We start from the raw sequence: 24,629 nt of genomic DNA on the forward strand, positions 1-24,629 counted from the left end.
AATTTGCTTAAGGTTGCACAGCAGGGAAATGGTGGGGCCCATAGAGTCTGTCCTTAAGCCTCACCACCCTCCCCTGCCCCCCGTCAGTGCTGTTCAGCTTTGGAAAATCATGAGCGGTTCAGATTTCCATCAAAAAATGCAGGGACTTTCTGAATCAAAATCTTTCTATCTTTAACTCATTCATTCCCTCATGTATGCTCACTCTTGTTTCAGAAAGTATTTATAAGATTCTTTACAAAGATCCAATGTCATAAAGCAAATCAAAGATAAGTGGATATAAAAGCTAACTACATGGCACAGGGATATTGGCTCAGTGCTTTGTGACAGCCTGGAGGGGTGGGATAGGGAGAGTGGGAGGGAGGGAGACGCAAGAGGGAAGACATATGGGAACATATGTTTATGTATGACTGATTCACTTTGTTATAAAGCAGAAACTAACACACCATTGTAAAGCAATTATACCCCAATAAAGATGTAAAAAAAAAAAAAAAGCTAACTACATAGTACATCACATCTTATAGCAAATAAATTCCAGGAAGACCACAGAGGTATATATAAAGAGTGATGTCATAAATATGGCAGGTTAAAAATAAATAAATAAACATAAACACGGCAGGTAAATATTTATTAGCTTTGGGGATATAAATGAATTTTATAAACATAAAATCTGTTCTGGAAACAAGTAGATTTAGCTCTATAACAGCTAGAAACTTCTGTAAGTCAGAAAGCTCCTTAAATAAATGGCAATTCACAAACTAGGAGTTCCTCAAAACATATCCAGATATGTAAAAAGGTCTTGAAATCAATAGACAAACAGTACCTCCTCAAAAAGAAAAATTTGCAAAGAACACGAGTGGACGGTTCCTCCCCAGTTCTAAGGTTCTAAGGTACGGGAGGGATCAGAATCCAGATGGGCAGAGGGAAGTGTGAACAGGTGGGGAGGGTAATTTACAGACAGAGCTTGCATTTTAAGCTGGAATTTAAAAGGAGCTAGAACTTTCACCTGGTTGGAAATTGGGGTGAAAATGTTCTCCCCAATGGAAAGAGAGGTCAGAGTGATAAAATGAGGGGGGGAGATAGGTTTGGGGCAGTCAGGTGTGGGATCCAGCCTATCAGGGATTCAGTGTCTTCATTTATAAGGCCTCAGAACAGTCCCCATGTTGTAAAAATTAAATGCAGGGAGGAATCTGAGGCTCTGAACGTGGTAGGTGCTCAGTAAGTGTCAGGCCCTTGCAGCTTGTCTGCTTTCCCGTGTTCTGACTCTGAACTGGATATGAGCCCCTCAACAGCAGGAACGATTCTTCTTTATTTTCTTCCTCGTGGGCCCTGGGCATTCGGACACAGTCAGCTTCTGGACATGCATCTTGGAACCAGTCCACGTACGTGCGTGACAGCCTGAATAATATGTGTAAATGCGGGGACCCAGGTCTTCTGCTGGTGAGAGGCACCCAGAAACACTGCGTACGCTCGGCTGCATTCTAGGCAGAATGGGCTTGTGGTGATCTGGGGACTTAGAAGATGACTCCCGGGGAAGGACTGTGCCACCGTGTCCCCAGACAACTGAAAACCAGCGTTTTGACACACTGTTGGTCACTGACTTACACCTAGTTGTTATCACAACACAGACTAAGAAGTGACAGCCGAGTCAGGGCAATTTTTCTTCCTGGGTGATCACTGCCACACCCCTAGGCCAGGGCCTTGTGCGTTTAATTTTTGCATTCGTACTTAAATGTTTTATCCTTTTGATATAAAATATTGAATTGCCCTGACTCAACCTGCAGACATCAGAGGCTGCCTAGGGGAGGTGTTTTAACTTTGTGAACTTCCTTTGCAGAACGCTAGCCGAAATGGCAGCGGCCACATCCGTCCACGTGGTTGCTGTCATTGAACCCATCATTCAGCATGCCAACTGGTTCTTCCCCGAAGGTAACTGCCACTCCGAGTTCACTGACTCCAAAAGCACAATAATGTACAACAATAGTATAAAAAATCTTTTTGAAGAAGCAGATACTTCAGTAATCCCTTCATGATTACATAATTGGCTTCACTTTTTCACGTTTCTTTTTAGACTATTTGCATTCATATTTTGACAAAGCAGTAACCACGTTATTGTGTATTTCACTTTGTTTCACTTAACGTGGAGTCATTCATTCAGCCAGTGTATACTGAACACTCCCTAGGCGCATATGTTTGCTGGTAAGAAGACATGCTGTCTTCCCTGGAGGAGCTTGGTCACTGGAGAAGGAGGCTTCATCATCAGAGAAATTGTAACACATGGCACATTAGAAGGAAGATGGATGGGGAATGAGTTGACAACTCATGCTGGGCACAAAGTGCCGGGGATTGCTTTATAGAAGAGGTGACACTGAATATGCAGGGATCCTCAGAGCTTCCGCGGCTCCCTTTGCGGGTACCGGTTGGGCAAGTGCTGGGAGTCTGGACCTCCCACCCCAGCTTCGCCCAGAGCAGCCCTGCTGTCATCCTCTGGCGTGTAAGCTCCATGAGGCCAGGGCACGCTCCTCTTTTCTTTACCACTGACTTCCGCCGTCGAGAATCACGCCCCACTCATGTAAGGTTGTGCAGTAAATGTGAGATGGATGAATGAATATTGTCATTCTGTCCAAGATTTCCCTTGAGAAAACGAGTCTTCAAAATCTGCTATAGGCAGTATGGAATTGATGTTGCCTTTTATTTCTATTTAATATCAAGCTGTAAATATCTTATTTTTTATGATTCAGATGAGTATAACCCATGCTCACCTTCCTCTTCTGTATTCCATGATTTTTTTTTTTAACAGAAAGGAAAGCAGGGGAGTTGTGTGACTTGGATTCTGAGTCATACCCCCTCCCCTATTTCTGGTTTTCTTATTTTACCCACCACCCTGGTTTGGTAAACTGTCCTTTAAGAAGGTGAGAGTGCCCGGGGCTTCCACCTGTGAAATAGTGAGGGCTTGTGGATGGAAGAATGAGGCTCCTATTCCAGTGGGGTGTCCTCAAGCTCCCTCAACCCCTGTGCCCTGTGTCTCACATACACTTGTTTCTTTCTTCTGGCAGAGGTGGAATTTAATGTATCAGAAGCATTCGTACCTCTCACCACCCCAAATTCCAATCACTCATCCCACACTGGAAATGACCCTGCCGACTCGGGGACCCTGGAGAGGAAGCGGCCTGCCAGCATGGCGGTGATGGAGGGGGACCTGGTGAAGAAGGAGAGGTGTGTGCAGAGCTATTGACTTTCACACCAGCGGTCGATGGCTCGGAGAGGAGTCGGTGGGCCCACCGTCCCTGGTCCTGCCTCAGTGGCCTTGCCATTGGGGAGTGGCCTGCACCCAGGCCTGTTAGAGTCCAGCTAGTTTCAGGAATTCTGCTTTAGTCCATTCCAAACATTAATCTGACCCCAAAGTAGGTGTGTAGCTTGTCAGTTAACAATCATACCTGACGCATTCAAGCTTAACTGGGTGGTCTCTGATAAGCCCTACACAGTAGCATCACACACATGTTACAAATTCACCTAAATGTACTTGGTTGGGGAAAAAGAAAGAAAAAGAAAAAAAAAACGTTAGGTATTGTGGACGTCTGTCCAGGAGCGAATGTGAGAACAACCCACCTCTCACAGTGACATGTGCGAGTTGGTGTCTGAAGACATATATTCTTTGTATAACCTGGCCCCTCACTGGAAGCCAACCATAGAAACCTCAGTGTTTGCCAATTCTGGAATCAAAAAAAAAGCCTGTGTTGGACTCGTGAGAGACAGCGCTAGTCTCTGTTGCTAGGCTCCTGGGTGATTTGTGGGATTTTCAAAGGTCCTTAAGGCTATTTGGGATTTTTGCCTTCAGATGCCAATCCATCCGACGTGTGTGCTGCGGTGCCACTGCGCTCACCGATAATGCTGAGTTAGAAGTCGTGTGCTTTTCTCGCATACATGCAACAATGTTACTGAAAGTAGTTTTACACTAAAACTAAACAGCAAGCTCTTATTCTAATTGCCCAATCTTATAGTGTGGTCTGTTTTCTGTCTTGCCCTTTTTTTTTTTTTTTTAAACCCATAGAAAAGGAAAAAGCTTTACTTTTCTATTCTGTCACTTCTCTGAACCCACATTCAGAAGTGCTTCCTGATGACAAACTCTGTCCTCCACAGAATTAGCCTTTATGTATTTTAAGTTACAACATGGAATGTTATGGGTCTAGTTAGCACACAATCAACAGTTCTTAGCCATCTTCCTGGATGGATTCCCCCCGCCAACTGACCCAGTAGCCACAAGCTCAGGGGGCCATGTGTCTTTTTATTTTTTGAACTGGAAAAAAGTGTTAAAGTTCATACACCAGTGGGCTTCAGTGAAAAGTGAATATCCCTTCTAACCTGTCCTCCAACCACCATGCCCTTCCCAAAAGCAACTATTTTTCCAATCCTACACATCCTTTCAGATACGTTCTTTGCACACGCATAGACCAGTGTTTGCACATCTCAGCTTAAGAGGCAGTGCAGTGTGACAGCCTTACGTGGCCACGGGTGGTACTTCTGCACTCAGCTTCCACCTTGATGCCCAAACACACAGGTTCAAGATAATCGCCTTGTACATCGCACTATGGAAGTAAAAACACAAACATGATGTCACTTACTCAAGATGAAGGCTGCCCGTTTGCTTTCAGCTGCCCATACCCACTTTGAGAAAGGGCATCGATGGGTACCAGGTCCAAGTTTAAAGCCCACTTGAGTTGCTTGCCTGGGTAACAGGAGTGACCGTTAATCTGGTCCTTGCCGCTTCACTGCATGCTGGGCAACTTGGGTGGCTGTCCCTGCGTGTGGGGTTTTACACGCGAGGACCGATGGGCTTCTGTGTCAGTAGTCGGCTTGCATGGTGTGTTGTTGACTGTTTCTTCTCTCTGTGTAGCTTTGGTGTGAAGCTTATGGACTTCCAGGCTCACCGGCGGGGTGGCACCCTAAATAGAAAGCACATATCCCCTGCTTTCCAGCCACCACTCCCGCCCACAGATGGCAGCACCTTGGCTCCAGCGGGCCCAGAGCCCCCTCCCCAGAGCTCTAGGGCCGAAAGCAGCACAGGGGGTGGGACTGTCCCCTCCTCTGCGGGCATGCTGGAGCAGGGGCCCAGCCCGGGCGACAGCAGGTAAGGAGGCCAGCATCTGCTGGCAGTGGGTGCCAGACACCCCAGCCTTCTTGCAGGCGCTGGCCTGTGGGCATGGCCTCCATGCCGCAAGGATCACTAGGCACGGAGTGAACCAGCTTTGCCTTCACTCCTCCGGTTGGCAAAGGATGGGAAAAAAAGACTGCAAATTGCTTGCTTCCTTTCCTGTTTTCAAAAGAAAGCAACATGTGTTTGCATTCTTTACCATACTGCTTTGGGGCTGGGAGCCAGAAGCCGATAAGTGTCTAGCAGTCTTATAAGCCTCTCTTACCTGTTTGATGTGTACTCGTTGTTCGTGTACCATTTGCTTGTTGTCATTCAGTATGCTAACTAGTAAACATTTGAATGCAACAAGTTAGTGAAGTTATTATATTCCTGGCATTCACTCACTCATCCATTCATTCATCCGTCCATCCATTTATCCATCATTCATCCATCCATCCATCCATCCATCCATCCAATCAGATTTACTGAATAAGTGAGTACTGAATAATATGTGCTGTCTCTGCTATACTGAGCACCCCCCCAACCCCCTGGCTTTCAGTCCTATAGGGCAGGTGATACATGAGTACAAGGTAGAAAATATGATGATAGGTTTTCTTAAAAAGCTCTTTTGTTGCTTCACCTTTTGGTTAACCACCTGGAGTGGACTAAGAATCTATAGCAACTTTAAGGAGAAATACCTTTGAAGTCGAGACCTTTATTTGCACAAATTCAGTTCTCCACTCTGACCCAGGCAGATGACCACCAGAGGCCACTTCAGGTGGTATCTCGGGTCGTACAGAACTGGCAGCTGCTATAAAAGATGAGCCCCTCCAGTACGTGCTAACATTTTTATTGCATTTGGTCCACCTTGGCCACCTATAAAGCACTAAATGATTACATATAAAGTAAAATAAATGATAAAACAAGGATGGCCTGTTAATCGTGTACTTGTTTTCCGCCCAGAGGTGACTTTGCCTTGGGAGAACTCCCTCACCTCTTCTTTGGGTGGAGAGAGAGTGCCTCGTGCTGTGTGAAGCTAGCTGCTTAGGTGATTGGAATCTCGTTAAATCCTTATAGCTGAACTCTGAGGACTTCGTGCATTCCTGAATACCTTTCTACCCGCATAATTTGAGGAAATTCACTTTTTTGGTTAAAAATATCTAAGGCTTCAAACTCCCTAGTGCTTCACGTGCACGTCGTAAGCTCCACGTTGGTCTTTCCGTAACTGCTACCACACATGTATTCGTTTGGGCTTAAATCTTTTTCTTGGAGAAAAAAAGTCTCAGCAAACTCTTACACATTTTCATTTACCTGTAGCATTCAATTTGTTTAATCAAGGCTAAATATATTATTTAAGATAATAATTAGTCTTCACTGCAGAAGGACAAATAGAACGTCAGTTATCAATTTGCTCTGTGTTTCTTTTGCTCTGTAGATATTTTTGTGTACATCTCACTAATGCCATTTACTCTTTGGTGACTTTGACAAATTGTAGCTATAAAGTTCAGTATAAAAAGTTCTGAGCCAGGGCTTCCCTGGTGGCGCAAGTGGTTGAGAATCTGCCTGACAATGCAGGGACACGGGTTCGGGCCCTGGTCTGGGAAGATCCCACATGCCGCGAAGCAACTAAGCCCGTGAGCCACAACTACTGAGCCTGCGTGTCTGGAGCTTGTGCTCTGCAACAAGAGAGGCCGCAACACTGAGAGGCCCGCGCACCGCGATGAAGAGTGGCCCCCACTTGCCGCAACTAGAGAAAGCCCTCGCACAGAAACGAAGACCCAACACAGCCAAAAATAAAATAAATAAATAAATAAATAAATTTTTAAAAAGTTCTGAGCCAGGAATTAGGAAGCCTGAACTCTGATCCCTACCCCAGTATTAACCAACTCTGGGCCCTGAGCAATCATTTAGCCTCTCAGAGTTTCTCTTTCGTGAAGTCCAAATTATTGATAATAATTGAGTGCTTTGTAATTTAGAGCAGTGTTAGTATTTTGCTATTGCATTTGCTTAGTTTTGTGCAATGTATATGGCAAAATCGCATTATTCTGAAGTCCAAAAACCCTTTCATGTGTTTAAATACTGCCCAATTTGAGTGCAAGTACGCTAGAACTTGAAATGGCCTCTATCATGATATTTAAGTGGCAAAGTAGTTGGAAGATAGTCTGATGCCATGAGTCTCATAAAATATGTGGTCCTGTGTGGCACCAAATGTTAGCTTCACAGACCCAGTGTGAGCTGTTTAAACTCTCAGATCACCTCCTTGCCCGCTGCAGTGAAAACTCTAGCTGGAATTTGATATTTTACAGCATGTTTAGCTTTTATAGCTGGGAATGCCTGACATCTAACTTGGCTTCTGCTTTCCTTAGTCCTCCAAAGCCCAAGGACCCTGCAGCTGCACCTGCACCCGGGAGAAACAGCAGTCAGGCAGCCCCCGGCCAAAGCCAGGCCCAGGCCACTGCCGGCTCCCATCAGCTCTCTGTGGGCCCTACGCACAATTCCGCCGGCCCGAGCCCTCACACGGTGCGCCGAGGTAAGTCACCACCTTTACTCCGCGCCCTTGGGGAGGGATGTGCAAACCTTCCTAGGTCGGTGCAGGGGTCAGGTTGAGAAGCTTGTTCCGATGGTTCCACGTCTGTTATAAAATGGCAAGCAGAAAAACCAGTCGTTAAGGAAAAGAATCATTAAAGGGAGATGGAAAAATGGAGAACAGAAAAGCAGACATTTAAGAATATGTTCAAGCTACAAAGCTTAACAAACAGTCATTTCTCCAGAAACGCCCCCCGTTTTCCAGGAATCTGGCGCTCCAAGCCCTCGCTCTGTTTTGGACCTGCCACAGCCTGGCCTGTGTCCCAGCCGGGCTTCGTGAGTCTGGGAGCACTCGTGCCCTCTGGATTGGGATCGGGGCCTTCTAGTTCCCTATTCACATGTAATCTGAACTGCTCCCACTTACGCCCTCGTGGTCCTCCACCCAGCAGCCAGGGAAATGGCTGTTTTTCCTTTCTTTCTTTCTTTCTTTTTTTTTTTTTTTTTTTGCGGTACGCGGACCTCTCACTGCTGTGGCCTCTCCCGTTGCGGACGTGCAGGCTCAGCGTCCATGGCTCACGGGCCCAGCCGCTCCGTGGCATGTGGGATCTTCCCGGACCGGGGCACGAACCCGTGTCCCCTGCATCGGCAGGCGGACTCTCAACCACTGCGCCACCAGGGAAGCTCTCTTTTTTTAATTAAATGAAGGATTCTTTAAATTCTATATTGCTTTACAATTTTCAAAAGTTTCACACAAATGATTTCATATAATCCCAAAATAACTCTCCTTTTTTTCCCCTACTCCTACCTTGCACCTTCCCCCTTCCCTCTCCCCACTGGTACATTCCCTATATCTGTGAGTCCACTTCTTTTCCGTTTTATTCACTAGTTTGTTGTATTTTTTAGATTCCACACATAAATGACATCACATAGGATTTGTCTTTCTGTCTGACTTATTTCACTCAGCATAATGCCCTCCAGCAGGGGGTGGCTTTAAAACACAAAGCAGAGCGTGTCATCCTGGCTGAAGCTCTCCAGTGCCTTCCATGCAGACCTCCCACCACGCACCCTGCGTGGCCTGGCCACGTGGTCTGGCCGGGCCGCCTGTGAGCCCAGCTCTTCCCCTGCCCCCTCACTCACTTCAGCCTCGCTGGTCTGCACTCTGCCCCTCAGTGCACTAACCTTATTCCCTCTTTAGAGCTTCCACACGTGTTCTCTTACAGAACGTTCTGTCCCACGTCTTCACATGGTTCCTTCTTTTTTATTTTATCGGGGTAAGAACACAACATGAGATCTACCCTCTTAAATATTTGTGTACAGTATCCAGTACTGTACTCTTAAGTGTACAATACAGTATTGTGCTATAGGCCCAATGATGTAAAGCTACCTGACATAATTGAAACCTTATGCCTATTGAATACCAGCTCTCCATCACTCCCCATCTCTACTGTATACCCCCAGCCCCTGGCAGCTCCCATTCCACTCTCTGATTCTAAGAGTGTGACTATTTTAGATGCTTCATGTAAGTGGAATCGTGCAGTATTTGTCCTTCTGTGACTGGCTTATTTCACTTAGTATAAAGTCTTTAAGGTTTGTCCATGTTGTTATATATATGACAGAATTTCCTTCCTTTTTAAGGCTAAATAATATTCCATTTTATATATACACCACATTGTTTTAATCCAGTCATCTGTCAATGGGCATATAGGTTGTTTCCATGTCTTGGCTATTGTGAATAATGATGCTTCAGTGACCATGGATGTGCAAATAATCGCTTCAGGATCCTGATTTCAGTTCTTTTGGATAAATACCCAGAAATGGGATTTCTGAATCAATATGGTAGTTCTATTTTTAATTTTTTTTAGGAGCCTCCATACTGTTTTCCATAAGGGCTGTACCAATTTACATTCCCACGAATAGCGTATGGGAGTTCCAGTTTCTCCGTATTCTCACCAGCACTTGCTGTCTTTTTTTTTATATTAGCCATTCTAGCAGATGTGAGGTAACATGTCGTTTTGGGGTTTGATTTGCGTTTTCCTGGTGGTTAGTGATGTTGAGCGCCTTTTTATATGCCTGATGGCCATTTTTATGTCATCTATAGAGAAATGTCTTTTCAAGTCTTTAGTCCATTTTATTTTATTTATTTATTTATTTTTGGCTGTGTTGGGTCTTCGTTGCTGCACGCGGGCTTTCTCTAGTCGTGGTGAGCAGGGGCCACTCTTTGTTGTGGTGTGAGGCCTTCTCACTGCGGTGGCTTCTCTTGTTGTGGAGCACAGGCTCTAGGCACACAGGCTTCAGTAGTTGTGGCACGTGTGCTCAGTAGTTGTGGCTCACGGGCTCTAGGGCACAGGCTCAGTAGTTGTGGCGCACGCACTTAGCTGTTACGTGGCATGTGGCATCTTCCTGGACCAGGGCTCGAACCCGTGTCCCCTGCATTGGCAGGTGGATTCTTAACCAGTGCACCACCAGGGAAGTCCCTTTAGGCCATTTTAAAATCAGGTAGTTCGTGAGACTTCCCTGGTGGTCCAGTGGCTAAAGACTCTGTGCTCCCAATGCAGGGGGCCTGGGTTCAATCCCTGGTCAGGGAACTAGATCCCACATGCCACAACTAAGACTTTGCATGTCTCAACTAAAGATCCCGCATGCCACAACGAAGATCTCGCGTGCAGCAATGAAGATCCCTGTGTGCCACAACTAAGATCCAGTGCAGCCAAATAAATAGATAATTTTTTTAATTTCTTTTTTTTTTAAATCAGGTTATTCATTTCTTTGCTATTGAGCTATAGGAGTTCTTTATATATTTTGGAAATTAACACCTTGTCAGATACATGGTTTGAAAATATTTCCTCCCATTCTGTAGGTTGCCTTTTCATTCTGTCGTTTCCTTTGTTGATTGTACCAAAGCTTATTAGTTTGATGTAATCCCACACATCTATTTTTGTTTTGTTGCCTGTGCTTTTGGGGTCATATCCATGAAATCACTGCCAACACCAATGTTGTGAAGCTTCCCCCTGTGTTTTCTTCAAGGAGTTTTAGAGTTTCAGGTCCTATGTTTAATCCATTTTGAGTTGACTTTTGTGTATTGTGTAAGGTAAGGGTCCAGTTTCATTCTTTTGCATGTGGATATCCAGTTTTCCCAGCATCATTTGTTGAAGAAACTATCCTTTCCCCATTGTGTATTCTTGGTACCCTGTCGAAGATCAATTGACTGTATAGGCATGGATTTATTTCTGTTCACTCTATTCTGCTCCACACATGGTTCCTCCATCATTCAGGTCTCAGCTCAAAGAGTACTTCCCTGGTGAGCCCTCCTTGACCACCCAGTCTGAACTGATGACCACCTGCCAACGCCACCACTCACACAAATTATTCTCTGTCACATCACTCTATTTCTCTCAGAGCCTTTTCCTCCATCTGAAATTTTTAAATTTGTTTTTTAGCGTATTGCCAGTCTCCCCTAGTAGCTCTTAAAGAGCTGGAATTTTACCTGTCTCATGCACTGCAGTATTCCTAGCCCTTGTCCTGTGCCTGTCACAGAGAGGGCACTCAAATATGTGTGGTCTGAGAGCTCCAAGTGCCTCTTAGATCTAGAACAACTTGGGATGATTTAGCCGTCCCCCACCATCTGGGACATTTGGCAAAATCTGGAGACATTTTTGGTTGTTACAGGCAGGGAGGGGAGTGGTATTGGCATCTAGTGGGTAGAGGCCCGGGATGCTGGTAAACATCCTACAATGTGCAGGACAGCCCCCAGCAACAAAGAACTATCTAGCCCAACATGTCAGTACTGCTGAGGTTGAGAAACTCTGGTCTAGAAAGGGACATGATTTACTGAAAGTGCTTCTAAAGCCAGTTAAATTCCATGTGAACCATGGTGCCCTGTCTTAACTCCCAACTGTATTTATTGGAGGATGGATAATCTTCAATATGAAATGACATACATATTTTAAAATTTTTTGAATTTTATATAATTTTAGACTTAAAGGAAAGTTGCGAAGATAGTATAGAGAAGGCCCATGTAGTCTTCACTGAGCTTCTCTTAATTTTACTGTCTCACAGAACACCTACTGAAATCAGGAAATTAACACTGATACAATACTATTAGCTAAACTTCAGGCTTTGACCAGATTTCTGAGTTTTTCCAGTAAAGTTTTCTTTCTGTCCCAGTATCAATCCAGAATCCCATGTTGCATTTTCTTTTAAGATGTACAATACAATGTGATGACTTAATATATGTATACATTGTGAAATAATTACCACAGTCAAGTTAGGGGGTTAATATCCAACATATATAAGAAACTCATACAATTCAATAGCAAAAACACAGATAACCCAATTGAAAACTGGGCAAAGGATAGATTTCTGAGTCCACATCACTTTAATATCTCCTCTGTAACCAGGACTGGGGAAATAGAATAAATAACAGTTTTGCTATTGAAACATCTTAAGAAGGCTTTCCTCTGAGCCACCACCACCTTCATCTGTATCCCAACTGGTGCTCAAGGGAAATTAGGTCTTTTCTACCTGGATTCCAGGTAGAGCCCCTGCTTTCAGGTTGAGGTTCCTTCGTAGCCCCATTTGGAGTCTTTCCTGCTTCCTTTTTCCTGCAATCATAGATCTCAGTTTGATCCTTTGTGTGCCATCCCCCACCCTGGCTCAGCCTCCCAGCACCTTCATGGTGGCCTTAGACGAGGCCTGCCTTGCTCCCAGCCTGGCCTCCACGATGGACGTGGCCAATGTGGGACTTGAGCCTTATCACACTACTCTCATGCTTCCTCTTCTAATTCCCTCTGCTCCCTTAAATGTCAAGAATGATCTTTTATCCAATATGAATTTATAATTAATATTGCTTAGAACAGAGAGCTAGAAACTTTTCTTTTCAAGTTGTTTATGATAACCAGAGTGCGGCTAATATTCCAGATTCCTTTGTCAGCTGGTTGGTTGTTTCTGTGGGAAAAGGTCTTCCCAGTTCTGGGATCAGAAGTTCTAGGCCAATAGAGTAGACTTTATACTCCTTTCATTCCTGAATCCTGGCCCCTATGAGCAGGAAGCCAGGCAGTGCAGGAAGGAGGAAGAGGGAAAAAAGAGTCCAAGGAGTCCACAGGACATGGTGTGAGCCTCTGTTCTGCTCCGTACTGGCTGTGTGACCTTTTACAAACACTTGACCTCTCTGAGCCTTGGTTTTCTGCACCGTGAAATGGATATAACAATGCCTGTTTTGTGGTGTGCTTGTGAGACTTAAATGAGACAGTCTATGTAAAGGGCCCAACTTGTTGCTGGTCATGTGTTAGGTGAGTGATACATGTTCATTTCTTCCCTTCGTTTCCCTCTCCCTTCCTTAGGCAATTAATAAGATCTCAGCAGAACTTGAAATATGCTAAAGTCTCTCCTTTCCACCCAACCTCTCAGCCCAAAACCAGTCTCCAGACTTGTTTTTTCTACCTACCTCACCATCCTCAGTACCAAATTCCCACCCGCCAGTGGTGCTGATTTCAGCTGGTGTAGGGGGGAGACTGATGTGATTCAACTCTCCTTAGAGCTGAATCTAAGGCGATCGTCCGTATCTGTACTTTTATCTAGAATATATCTATTAGCACAAGTGATTCTGGAATTCATAGAATTTCTGTTATAAAAAAAAATCAAGTCCTCTAGGAGAAGATGGCTTAGAGCAAGGGGCCCACGGTCTGTACAGGCAGACCAGTCGTGCTTAGGGGTCCCCCCCCCGCCACCACCGCTTAGCTGCTCTTGCTTCTCTGTGTCTCTTCTCATGAGAGAAGGTCGCTGTCAAGTAGGCTTTGAACGGAGACTCCATGTAGGCGGGGTGGCCTCCATTAACTGAGTTTTCTAATTATTCAACTTTTAAAATGACAGGTCTGTAAAGACCTATATGTGTCTAATGTACTTTTAAAAAATAACCTTTTTATTTTGGAGTAATTTTAGATTTACGGGAAAGTTGCAAAGATAGTCTGGAGTTCTCGTATACCCCTGACCCACTTTCCCCTGTTAACATCTTACATCACCACAGTACATTTATGACGGCTAAGAAACCAACGTTGGTACATTAGTACTAACCAAACTCATTTTGTTCGAACGTCACCGGTTTTTCCTCTAACAGCCGTCTTCCAACCCCTGCTGGCTCCCACCCAGAAGAGCACAGGGCATTTAGTCATCACGTCTCCTTACTCTCCTCTGGCCTGTGACGGTTTCTCCATCTTCCCTTGTTTTCTCACGGCCTTGACAGTTCTAGGGAGTACTCGCATTTTAAAGACAGTCTCTCAATTTGCGTTTGTCAGAGGCTTTTTTCATGGTTAGACTAAGACTGTGGGTTTGGGGGAGGAGGACCATGGTGGCGAGGTGCCGCCAGCTGGTGTGGTATTGGGAGTGGGCGTGGGTGCTGATCTCAGCTGGCTTACACCAGCCTCGGTGCCCTGGCCCGGGGGGCGTTGGCCATCACCCTGCTGCTCTTCCTGAGAGGTGTTTTTCCTTCGTGCAGCTGTTAAAAAACCTGCTCCAGCACCCCCGAAACCTGGAAACCCGCCTCCTGGCCATCCCGGGGGCCAGAGTTCTCCAGGAGCATCTCAGCATCCACCCAGCCTGTCACCAAAGCCGTCCACCCGAAGCCCTTCTCCCCCAACTCAGCCGCCCGGCCAGGCCCCAGGCCAGCCCTGCGCCACCTCGCAGCTCTCCGCACCCCGGAGATACTCCAGCAGCCTGCCTCCGATCCAAGCCCCCAACCACCCGCCGCCGCAGCCCCCCACGCAGGCCACACCGCCGCCAGCGCTCACCAAGCCAGGCAGTCAGGGCCCACCGGCCCCCGGGGCCCTGCCCGGTGAGCCCGGACTTGAGCAGTCCTCCCACACCCCTCCCCAGACGCCGACGCCCCCCAGCACTCCGCCCCTAGGAAAACAGAACCCCGGCCAGGTGGTGAGTAACCCTGAGACCGCGCAGCCACACGCTGGAACCTTGCCGAGACCGAGACCAGTACCAAAGCCGAGGAACCGGCCCAGCGTGCCCCCACCCCCTCATCCTCCTGGCGCCCACCCCGCCGGGGATGGCAGCCTCAGCATCGCAGCTCCCACCTCCTCCAAAATAGTCACGGGTAAGTGGGAAGTGGGTTCAGACATTTCCCCCTGTCCACTCTACCTGGCTTTTTACTGCTCCCCCTCATTTAGGCTTTCGTTTATATCAGGGGTTGGCAAACTACCACGCAGGCCAGATCTGGCCCTCAGCTTGTTTTTATAAATAAAGTTTTATTGAAACACAACTACGCCCAGTTGTTGACATATTCTTTCTGGCTTTCGTGCTAAAACAGCAGAGTTGTGTAGTCCTTTCAGAAGTCATATACTTCCCGAGCCTTCAAAGTTACTACCTCGCCCTTGAAGTTTGCCAACCCCTGATGTATAGGTTCACTATGTGTTTAAGAGCCATCTACATTTACATTTTTCTAGGTATAATGACCTAGTAATACAGGTGGAAGGTATTGTACAACTTGAGCATGACATCCATTTCTTAGTGAATCCCTCATTAAAATGCTTATTTTCCTTTTAAGAGTAAAAATATTCATAGAAAGTGAAGCATTTCAGGTATAATCTTAAAAAATGTGATTTGTTCCAAATTGGATGCTCTGGAAGGGAGATTTGGGACACGATCATATGAGAGTGCCAGCCTCTAGTGGCAAAGGACAGAAGAATCAATATTTCCTCATAATTCGATGGAAATCTGTTTTGGGTATTGGTGATTGTACAGATTTTACCTACCTAATGGGGTATTTTTTTATAGACAGTCTAGAACATGACCATTTTCTTTAATTATGATTCTTTTAAAAATTTCTGTCCCAAGTGCTCTAATTTACTATTTGATTTAAGGATGGGATGGATAGATTTTTTTTTAGTGTGTTTTCTTAAAATGATAATTAGGGACTTTGAATCATATCTTAGAACAGCCTAGTTTTAAATTTTCCTAAGTGGAGCCAGTTTTAGAGAAGTAGCCGAAATATACCTCTGGGCCCTCCAAGCGTCCTGAATGACAATCTCTGCTGAAAATGAGCAAAGGATACACCCCACACTGGTACCCTAAGTGATGAGGGTTAACCGACTAGTCTTTCTTTGGATAACTTTTTTTTTTTCAGGAATATAATGCATGATTTGTGTGTGTTATAAATTGTTAACTTTTTTCTGATGATGCTTGCTTTTATGTTTAAAAAAACAAAGCCACATTGGTTTGTTTGTTTCCCAATAGATGCCCTTCCTAGCGCCCTCACAGGTGGGGAAGGTTTCCAGGACTAAGGTCTGTAACCCCCCCAAGCAGCTTCCTGCAGCTCCAAATGCTCCTGCTTAGCGGTGTTTTGCATACATGCTTTTGACTTTGTGCTCAGGAGCAGCCATCTGACCCCCTGCCATCCATTCTCTAGACATCACTTTTGTTTTTATCAGAAGCACTTTGAGCTGCAAATGCTTCGAATTCAAGAGGTAGATGTCAGTAGATTGCAAGCCCGATTTCAAGCCGCTCAGATAAGATACTAAGAAATGTCTCCTTTCTTTTTGGTAAGCCTTTCACAAGCATTCTGCTCTTTTCAGCGTGATTTCCCTCTCATTGATTGGCTCATCAGCATCACCCAAAGAGGTCTCTGGTGCAGTTAGCACGGAAAATTGCGTCCCTTGTGTCTTGAGCTTTAAGTTTTAATTTTACCTCTTAAGTGCAAGTTAACTGCATGGAGCTTCTTAATTTGGTGTTTGAATTTCTCAGGACCCCCCCCCCCAAAAAAATCTTCCTCCAAAGATCCCACACTAAATTTCTTTGCATTCTGGCATGCTTACATTTTTGCTTTCTTAAACCATATGAGCTTTTTGAAAGGTACTGTGAGGCTCATCTGAATCTTGCCTTTAGGTCCACACTTAGACGGAATAAGGCTCTCGTTACTGCTCTAATCAGCTGATCTGAGCCTTAAGCCTTCAGTGGACTACTTAGCCGGCGTTTCCACATCTTTGGTCTAGGAAGACTTTCTATAGACACCAGAAGGGGAAAACAAGAATGCGATCTTTACAACACAGAGGAGGACACAGAGGCGTGGTTCCGCCTTCCTGACTCCTAGGTGATGAACCCAAAAGTCTGTGGTTGCCCAGTTGGGTGTGAAAATCACAGAGTGAAGTGACTAAACCCTAATTAAGGCTGAGCCTTTTAACACTTCAATACTTGTGACACATCAGAATTTTATTCCCAGATCTTCCCTTTTATTTAGATGAAAGACTGCAGACCAGAATTATGTCTACTCTTTAATACCATGTTTACCTGGGGTGTATTTATTTCAGAAGCTTATTTTATTGATCTGCTATAACACTGCAGTGCTCTGTACTTTGACAATTGTCAGATAAGTGAAATTTGATATTATAAATACTTTTCCTTAGGATATTAGCTAAATATTTTAAAACCAATCTGCACTTCGAATTCTCCTAACTCAAGAAATTACAGGTCACCACCATTATCTTTGTATTACAGAATTAATTTTTAATTTCTTAAAATCCCCCGGATTGCCATTAGGAGTACACAAAAGGCCAGCGTTTAGAATTTATGAATATGCTCGTGTTGTTCATGCTGCTCTTAGGCAATCTTGGATATAGCCATTGGGTATTTCAAGAAGAAAAAAATGTAACTTCCCTAGACAGGTAGTCCTTTATTGTGACATCATGTTTTCACTTGGAAAGCTCTAGACAGACAAATTCCTGAGAACAGGTTATTCATTCAGAGCATTTAATCTTAAAAATTGAATTAAGGCCTGGGGATTAAGAGAGACTCTTGGGGGCGATTACTGCTGCCAAACAGGTCGGACAGCCAGTTTGTGGCAGCTCTGCACCAGCACCAGAGAAAGGAGGGATTCTGCTGTCGTTCTGAATCTCTTCCTAATTTGTTACTCTAGAAAGCAGTAGGAAAAAGAAAGAAAGAAAGAAAGAAAGAAAGGAAAAGAAAGCAGTAGGAGTTTAGCTTTGCAAGGAAAAGAGTTTGCATCTTGCTGTTTTTAAAGTAATAGATTTTAGCCAAGAGTGTTCTAATTTAACATTTTATTAAATAATTTAGATGTATGACCTGCCATATTCAGTAGGAACTGAAATTGGAATATTTAATGGTAAGGAAAAGGCACCTGATTGGCCAAAGCATTTTTGCTACTTGATGATCATATTTGTGCACTAATGCCTGCTATTAACCGGTCACTCTAACCCTGCCTGCTTGCACCCCTACTAATAGTGCATGTGCTAAAGGAGGCTGGCTTTGTTCATGCTTGCTGCCAAGTACTCTGCATACTAAGCATGTTCACAGACATGCAACACGTCATCGCCAGGCTGGCCTTGTTACCTCTTTAACTTCCAGTCTTTTCTGTACTGGGCAGGCTTGAGGGGTAGTGGAAAGAGCACACACTAGAATCAGAGAAGCCTGAATTAAAATTTCAGCTCACTCTGTGTAACAATGGCACGGCACAACCTGGCTGATCTGTAAAATGGTGACATTTGTGAGAATAACCTTCAAAGGGATTACAGTAGATAAAATAAGAAAAGCATCGTGCGGTTCTTAATATGCAGGGGGTCTAAGTAAATGGTAGCTATTTATTATCATTTTTATGGAGAAAAAAAAAGATAATACAGAGTTAGGTATTAGATTCGTATGTCACCATTTTAAAAACTCATGCCGGGACACAGACGCAGGAGGTCTGGAGCCAGGCATCCATATTTTGATCCTGATGTACCCCTTGGTGGTGGGTGAAAAAGACAGTGCTCTGGAGTAGAAAATGTTCTTGATTTAGTGAGGCTGGGATTAATTTAGTGAGTCATTTGTCCACTGTATGGTGGTAGAACGAGTCACAATAGTGGTCATCAGACACTTGGGACTTTGCTGGTTCTCATAGCCTTTGCTTTTTAAAATTAAACTCCTTTTATATCATGAAAGTAATGCTTTTTTTTTTGTTTGTTTGTTTTTTGCGGTACGCGGGCCTCTCACTGTTGCGGCCTCTCCCGTCGCGGAGCACAGGCTCCGGACGCGCAGGCTCAGCGGCCATGGCTCACGGGCCCAGCCGCTCCGCGGCATGTGGGATCTTCCCAGACCGGGGCGCGAACCCATGTCCCCTGCATCGGCAGGCGGACTCTCAACCACTGCGCCACCAGGGAAGCCCAGTAATGCATTTTTAAAAATAAGTATGATACTAAAGCAAATTGGGGATTAGAAACAATAAGAAATCACCCTTCCATAATTGAAAAAGTCCACCATTCATATTTTATTTTTTCCTTCTAGTTTTTTTTTTTCTAAAAGGCAAGGGGATGCACAATCATAATTATTTGGCATATACAGATTTTGATTTTGCGGTTTTATTTTACTTTACATCACATGCTCTTTCCCACGTTACAATGTAGTTTTTCAGTGACTGCATAATATTTCATTAAGCAGATGTATTATTGCTCATAGTTGGACATTTAAGTGGCTTCTGCTTCTACTTGCACTTTATTTTTAATAAGTAGATGTCAGAATCATGTCAAGATAAACATCCAGTGAGACTGGAACAGAATCTCTCCTTTTACTGAAATAATAAGAAGTTGACTCAGTCTCCCAGAGATGAGTCAGCCTCTCACAGCCCTAGAAACCTGATGAGGACTTCAAGGAAGTCATTCCCTCAGACTGTAGTTTAGAGAAGGATTTAATTATTGGGAGGGGGCTGATTCACCCTGCAGCCGTGCCTGAAATGTTTGATTTCAGCAAGGCATTTGGATCTCTTACCTGTCCAAGTGGCTATCAGAATAACCTTGGCCTTTCCGGAGGGGAGGTTTACAACCTAAAAGCACATATTCAAAATTGCTGGACCATACTCTAAATTGTAGAATGCCAGTTCCCACCCTCACAGGGTCCACTCCTGGATAAAGATACTCAAAAAAGGAGGGAACCAGGCTGCATTCGTCAGAGCCGCAGAGCAGTGGTGAACCACATGGCATTCTGCCTGTGAACGGAGGCTGTGACCTGGGCCTCTGCTTTCTTGTTTTTATTTTTGTTTTTTTTTTTTCTCTTTTAATCTAATATCTTTCATATGAACTTAGCTCCAAGCAATATGCTCAAAGACCAGCCCTTCTTGGAATGCATATAATGAAAAATGATGCCTTGTGTAAATCTATAGCCAGCAGGGTTTAGAGGTGTTTAAAAAAATATGGAAGTGCTCCTGCAGGCACTTTCTAAAATAACCTTTATCTCCTTTGTACTAAGATGAGGCAGAGTGTTTAAGACTCAAGCCGTCATCTGCTTAGGCACTGTCTTCTCTCCCAGGCCGCTCACCCAAGGGCATATGTCCTCCTGGGGGTGGGGTGGCGGGGGAGACGCCCTCTGCAGATTAAGAACCAGGCTCCAGAGCCCAACCAGTCTGGCTCTGCTCCTCCTTCCAGTGCCGGCTGTGTTGGAGAGTTGAGCCTCCCAGAGGCTCCCCTGCTTGTTGGTTTTACAAATATAAGACCTGAATTGTCTGAAATGCCATCCAGCACCTGAACTCTTTGCCACCTTGGCACCTTCATAAATCTAGACGTTTCTCTGGGTTGTGGTGTGTAGGAAACCTCGACAGATGGGCCTTCCAACCCAGGAGTCACTGAGAGTAAAGGGACGTCCCAGGAAGTAAGTGGATCTCGCAGCTCAGAGCTGTGGGCACGTGTCGGATCAGGAACCAGTCTCAAAGCAGTGAGCCTCCCAGGGTGCACCTGCATTTGCCAGCTCTGTCTGTGTGGGTGAGGAGAAGGTGAAACAGAAGTACTGCCGAAAGCAGCTCCCAGCAAGGGCAGACACGGTGTACCTGCACCACAGCAAGTGCAGAAAAGCAGCTCTTAGGCATAACAGGGAGACCCCAGCACACCCACCTCCCACTCTCCCTCCCTCTGTGCTCCCTACGTGACTAGCCCTAACCTGGCACAGTGAAACTACCACAAATCTGAACGTCTCCCTTCTCTCTTCCACCAGCCCTAAAATCCCTAACAAGGCTCATCATTTGCTAGAACTCACATCTACCAGAGAAACAAATTCTTCAAGACAGAAGGGCCTGTCTCCCCCACTTGGCTGTAGGCTTCATTAAATCTGTGTCTGGCTTGTTCACTGTTGTGTCCTCACCGGTAGAATGTGGGAGGTGCTCAGTAAGTATTTGTTTATGAATGAGGGAATCTGAGGCTCACCGTCTCACTAGGAAGAGGGCTGTGATTGGTTAAGGTGTCTTGTGAGCATGGGAGCGAGGGATGATGGCTTGAGGACCGTGTATTTACTGTCTTGCCGAAGGAGTTCCAGCCAACATAATAAGATGTGAAAAAGGAATTGGAGCTATATAAGTATTGGGTTGGCCAAAAAGGTCGTTTGGGTTTTTCCATGCTACAGAACCGGAACGAACTTTTTGGCCAGCCCGATATTAGAAATAGATGAGAAAATTAATATTTGTAGGAGATTTGGTGCTACACTCCAGTGCTTGTTCCCCCCTCCCACCCCAGGGACATGTGGCAGTGTCTGGAGACATCTTCTGTCGTCACACTGTGGGAAAGAGAGCTTGTGCCGTCAGCATCTAGTGGGTGAGGGCAGGGATGCTGCCAAACATCCCACAGTGCACAAGACAGCCCCACAGCCCAGAGGGATCCGGCCCCAAGTGTCACTAGTGCCGAGGTTGAGGGCATAGCATTAGTAACAGGAGGACACGCACCAGCCTCGGAGGAGGGAACTTTTCCCAGTGACGCTCAGCTATTCCTGCAGCCCAGATGCTGTCAGGAGATTTCAGTTAATGTGTTAGAGACATTGGTAGGAATAAGGTTTCCTCTCCTCAATCAGCAGGCAAACCCTTCCAGGGTTGCATCTCTGAGGACTGCCGTGCGCTCACAGAAAGGACCACCAGAGCCAGGAGGTGGGGCTGTGCCACGTGGCTGGCTGCCCCTGGGGTATCAAAGGCTTGACTCAACTTCTCAGGGCTGATGGTGCCTCTAGTAAGGGAGTGTGCGTGCATGGGCTGACTCTCAAACTTTCCAGCTTCTCCTCTCCTCGGGTGGCCTCTGGGGTGTTACCACGCACTGATACCATGTCTCTTCCTCGTGTTTTTGTCCAGACGCCAATTCTAGGGTTTCAGAACCGCTTTGCAGCATCTTTCCTGAAACGCATTCAGACTCAGCCAGCAAAGACCTGCCCGGCCGCATTCTGTTGGACATGGACAATGATACAGAAAGTACCGCCCTGTGAAGAAAGCCACCCCCTGCCCTTGACCCCTTCCACCCTGGCGAGTGGAGCAGGGGCAGGCAGACGTTCATCTTTGCAGACCAGACAGCGAGAAGCTTTCAGTGGAGGGAGAAAGAAGGCCTCATCATGCAGGACATGGCCTTCTCACAGCCTGAGGAGAGAGCCGAGGCTGACACTTAAAGCTGAATGACCTGTGTCTTGAAGAAGTTGGCTTTCTTTACATGGGAAAGAATCATGCCAAAAAAAAAAAAAATTTTTTTTTAAAGAAAGAAAGAAAGAAAATAGAAATACCTACAGTGGAAAGAGTATCATTGCCGAGGCATGCGTAGGAAGCATTTGTCACCGCTATTAACGCAGGCAACGCCATCAGCAATTTGGAATGAATAAAAAGCAACGCGTTAACTATCTATTTAATAAAGTACATCCATTACGCAAGTCACCTGCTTCCTGCTACTTGGGCTTTCGTTCTTATATATCACAAGGGAGGTTCCTCTTCTTCGGACGTGCTGCAGAATCATTTTGTATGAAGTATGGTCTGTGTCTACCCAACTGCCTCAGAACCACAAGCGTTGGTGGTGACTGCTGGATCCGTCACCTCAGCAAACTGGATTGCCTTGGCCTCGTTGGATTGCCAGAACGTAGACGGAAATGTACTGTTCTCTTTTTTTTTAAAACAATGTAATTGCTACTTGATAAGGAGCGAACATTATTCTAGTTTCATGTTTAATTTGAATTAAATATATCCTGTGGTTTATATGAAAACTTCATCATTCTTAGAGGCAAAGCTGTGGATTGTGTGTGCGCATGTTGTCACTTAACTATGTAGAATTGGGGATGGGACGTCTGGGGGTCTAGCTGTGAATGTAGAAGTTTGAAGGAGTGGCGGGCAAGGTCACAGCAGTGAGACCAGCCACCAGGTGACCCAGAGACTGCCCGGACTGGCTGTCTCTTAGCGAATGTTCCATGGGCTGGGCTCTTCCTTTGCTCTCACCAGTCCTGACACCCTTTCTGGTCCGCAGACACTTGTCTAGAGACACTTAGACCCTTGGAGGCCAGCTCGCAGTACTCAGCCCCACAGGCCTAGGGCAGGAGGCAGAGCCATTACGTTCCAGGGGAACATCCTTTTCCAGGGACTGGAAGGCACTTCCGTCCCAGGATTGAAATACTTGGGAAGAGTGGGTGGGGAATTGGAGCAAAGCGAGGCCGACGGGCTCGATGGCTGTTGTGACGATAGCCCTCCCCGTGGCCCAGATTTGGCGTCATCTTTTGGAACACATGCTGCCATGTTGGCTGCCCTGGGCGGCTCCACTGATAGAACTGCTCGCCAGGTGCATCCGTGACCCAGCCCTTGCTCAGAAGCCCCTGGACCTCCTTCCCCTATGAATTGACTTAAGTTTAACTTGAAAAGGGCAATCGCTTTTTCCTCTTAACTCACAGTTTCCTGTGCCCCAAAGTGCTCCCTGCACTTATTAATTACATTGAAAATATGTACCTGTAGACCCATTTTCCCCGGTATCTTAAATTTGTGTTTGCCGAAGGCTCACTCTTTCCTTCCTCATACGCCATCCCTGCTCTTTTTTTATATATATATATAAATTTATTTATTTATTTATTTTTGGGTGTGTTGGGTCTTCGTTGCAGCACGTGGGCTTTCTCTAGTTGCGGGGAGCGGGGGCTACTCTTCGTTGCAGTGCGCGGGCTTCTCATTGTGGTGGTTTCTCTTGTTGCGGAGCATGGGCTCTAGGTGTACGGGCTTCAGTAGTTGTGGTGCGTGGGCTCAGTAGTTGTGGCTCTCGGGCCCTAGAGCACAGGCTCAGTAGTTGCGGAGCACGGGCTTAGTTGCTCCGCGGCATGTGGGATCTTCCCGGACCAGGGCTCAAACCCATGTCCCCTGCATTGGCAGGTGGATTCTTAACCACTGCGCCACCAGGGAAGTCCCCATCCCTGTTCTTTTTCTCTGCTCCCCCTCCCCACTGCCCTTAGCTTTAGAACAAACCTTATAGAGAAAGCAAAGGTCTCGATGTTTGTTGCTCATAAGCGTTGACCCCTTCTTCAAGGAGCCCAGCTGTCCACAGTCAGGCATCTCTGCAGACCTTGGAGATGCTATCTCCAGGATGCCTGAGCTCATACTCAGGAGGGAGCTGGGACGCAGTGCTTGCCGAGGAGACGGCATTGGTGCCTGGGGACACGGAAGGGCCGTGATGAACAAAATGATTCTGAAATACAGCAAACCCTACCCTCATTATTTTAAGAACAGTGTTCCATTTTCACTCTCCTATTGTTTGTAGCAATCTCCCTGCCTCAACAGCTCCGATCTAAAGAAAAAGGAAACCTCCTTGCCCCTGTACATGTGTCAGTGGCTGCTCTCCATCTTCTTGGGTGGGCGAGTCATAGTGTGGGACGTGGCGGCTCAGTTGTAATTGCACCATGGCGGAAGCACCTCCAAGGTGCTGCAGAGATGTGATCAGCCCTGCCAGGGGAGGCGCCACGTCGCTGTCGCCTCGCCCTGGCACTACCCGCGGGAGAGAGGTAGACAGCTCTGTAATCTAATTCTTTAAATTTACTTACGTATTTATTTTTTGCCTCGCAGCTTGCAGGATCTTAGTTCCCCGACCAGGGTTAGAACCCGGGCCCCCCCACCCTCCAGTGAAAGTGGAGTCCTAACCCCTGGACCACCAGGGATTTCCCGAGAAGTCTGTAATCCAAACTCATGTGGCCACCCCTGACCATCCAGGAAGGTGCTGGCCTCCAGGAAGATGCT

General features: G+C 45.9%; 1 protein-coding gene across 18 annotated transcripts in view; it reads left to right on the forward strand.

Moving 5' to 3' along the window:
* ARHGAP17 (Rho GTPase activating protein 17) overlaps window positions 1-23,480 on the forward strand; it is an 89,194-nt gene extending 65,714 nt beyond the window's left edge. The window contains exons 15-23 of one of the 18 annotated variants that reach the window (XR_012326069.1): window positions 1,835-1,926; window positions 3,054-3,213; window positions 4,892-5,125; window positions 7,495-7,658; window positions 14,145-14,750; window positions 15,890-16,194; window positions 16,645-16,742; window positions 17,723-17,771; window positions 20,624-23,480. Coding sequence is in view for 7 of the 18 variants with exons in the window: in XM_019921890.3 (XP_019777449.2) it covers window positions 1,835-1,926; window positions 3,054-3,213; window positions 4,892-5,125; window positions 7,495-7,658; window positions 14,145-14,750; window positions 21,741-21,871 (1,387 nt within the window). In the remaining 11 variants the exon portion in view is untranslated. Of the gene's footprint in view, window positions 1-1,834; window positions 1,927-3,053; window positions 3,214-4,891; window positions 5,126-7,494; window positions 7,659-14,144; window positions 14,751-15,889; window positions 17,772-20,623 lie in introns of all 18 variants that reach the window. The other 17 variants (XR_002173668.3, XR_012326067.1, XR_012326068.1 and 14 more) reach the window with 17 other exon arrangements.
* The last annotated feature ends 1,149 nt before the right edge of the window (window positions 23,481-24,629 follow it).

Source organism: Tursiops truncatus, chromosome 15 (assembly GCF_011762595.2).
Source record: "Tursiops truncatus isolate mTurTru1 chromosome 15, mTurTru1.mat.Y, whole genome shotgun sequence".
NCBI classification, from domain to species: Eukaryota; Metazoa; Chordata; class Mammalia; order Artiodactyla; family Delphinidae; genus Tursiops; species Tursiops truncatus.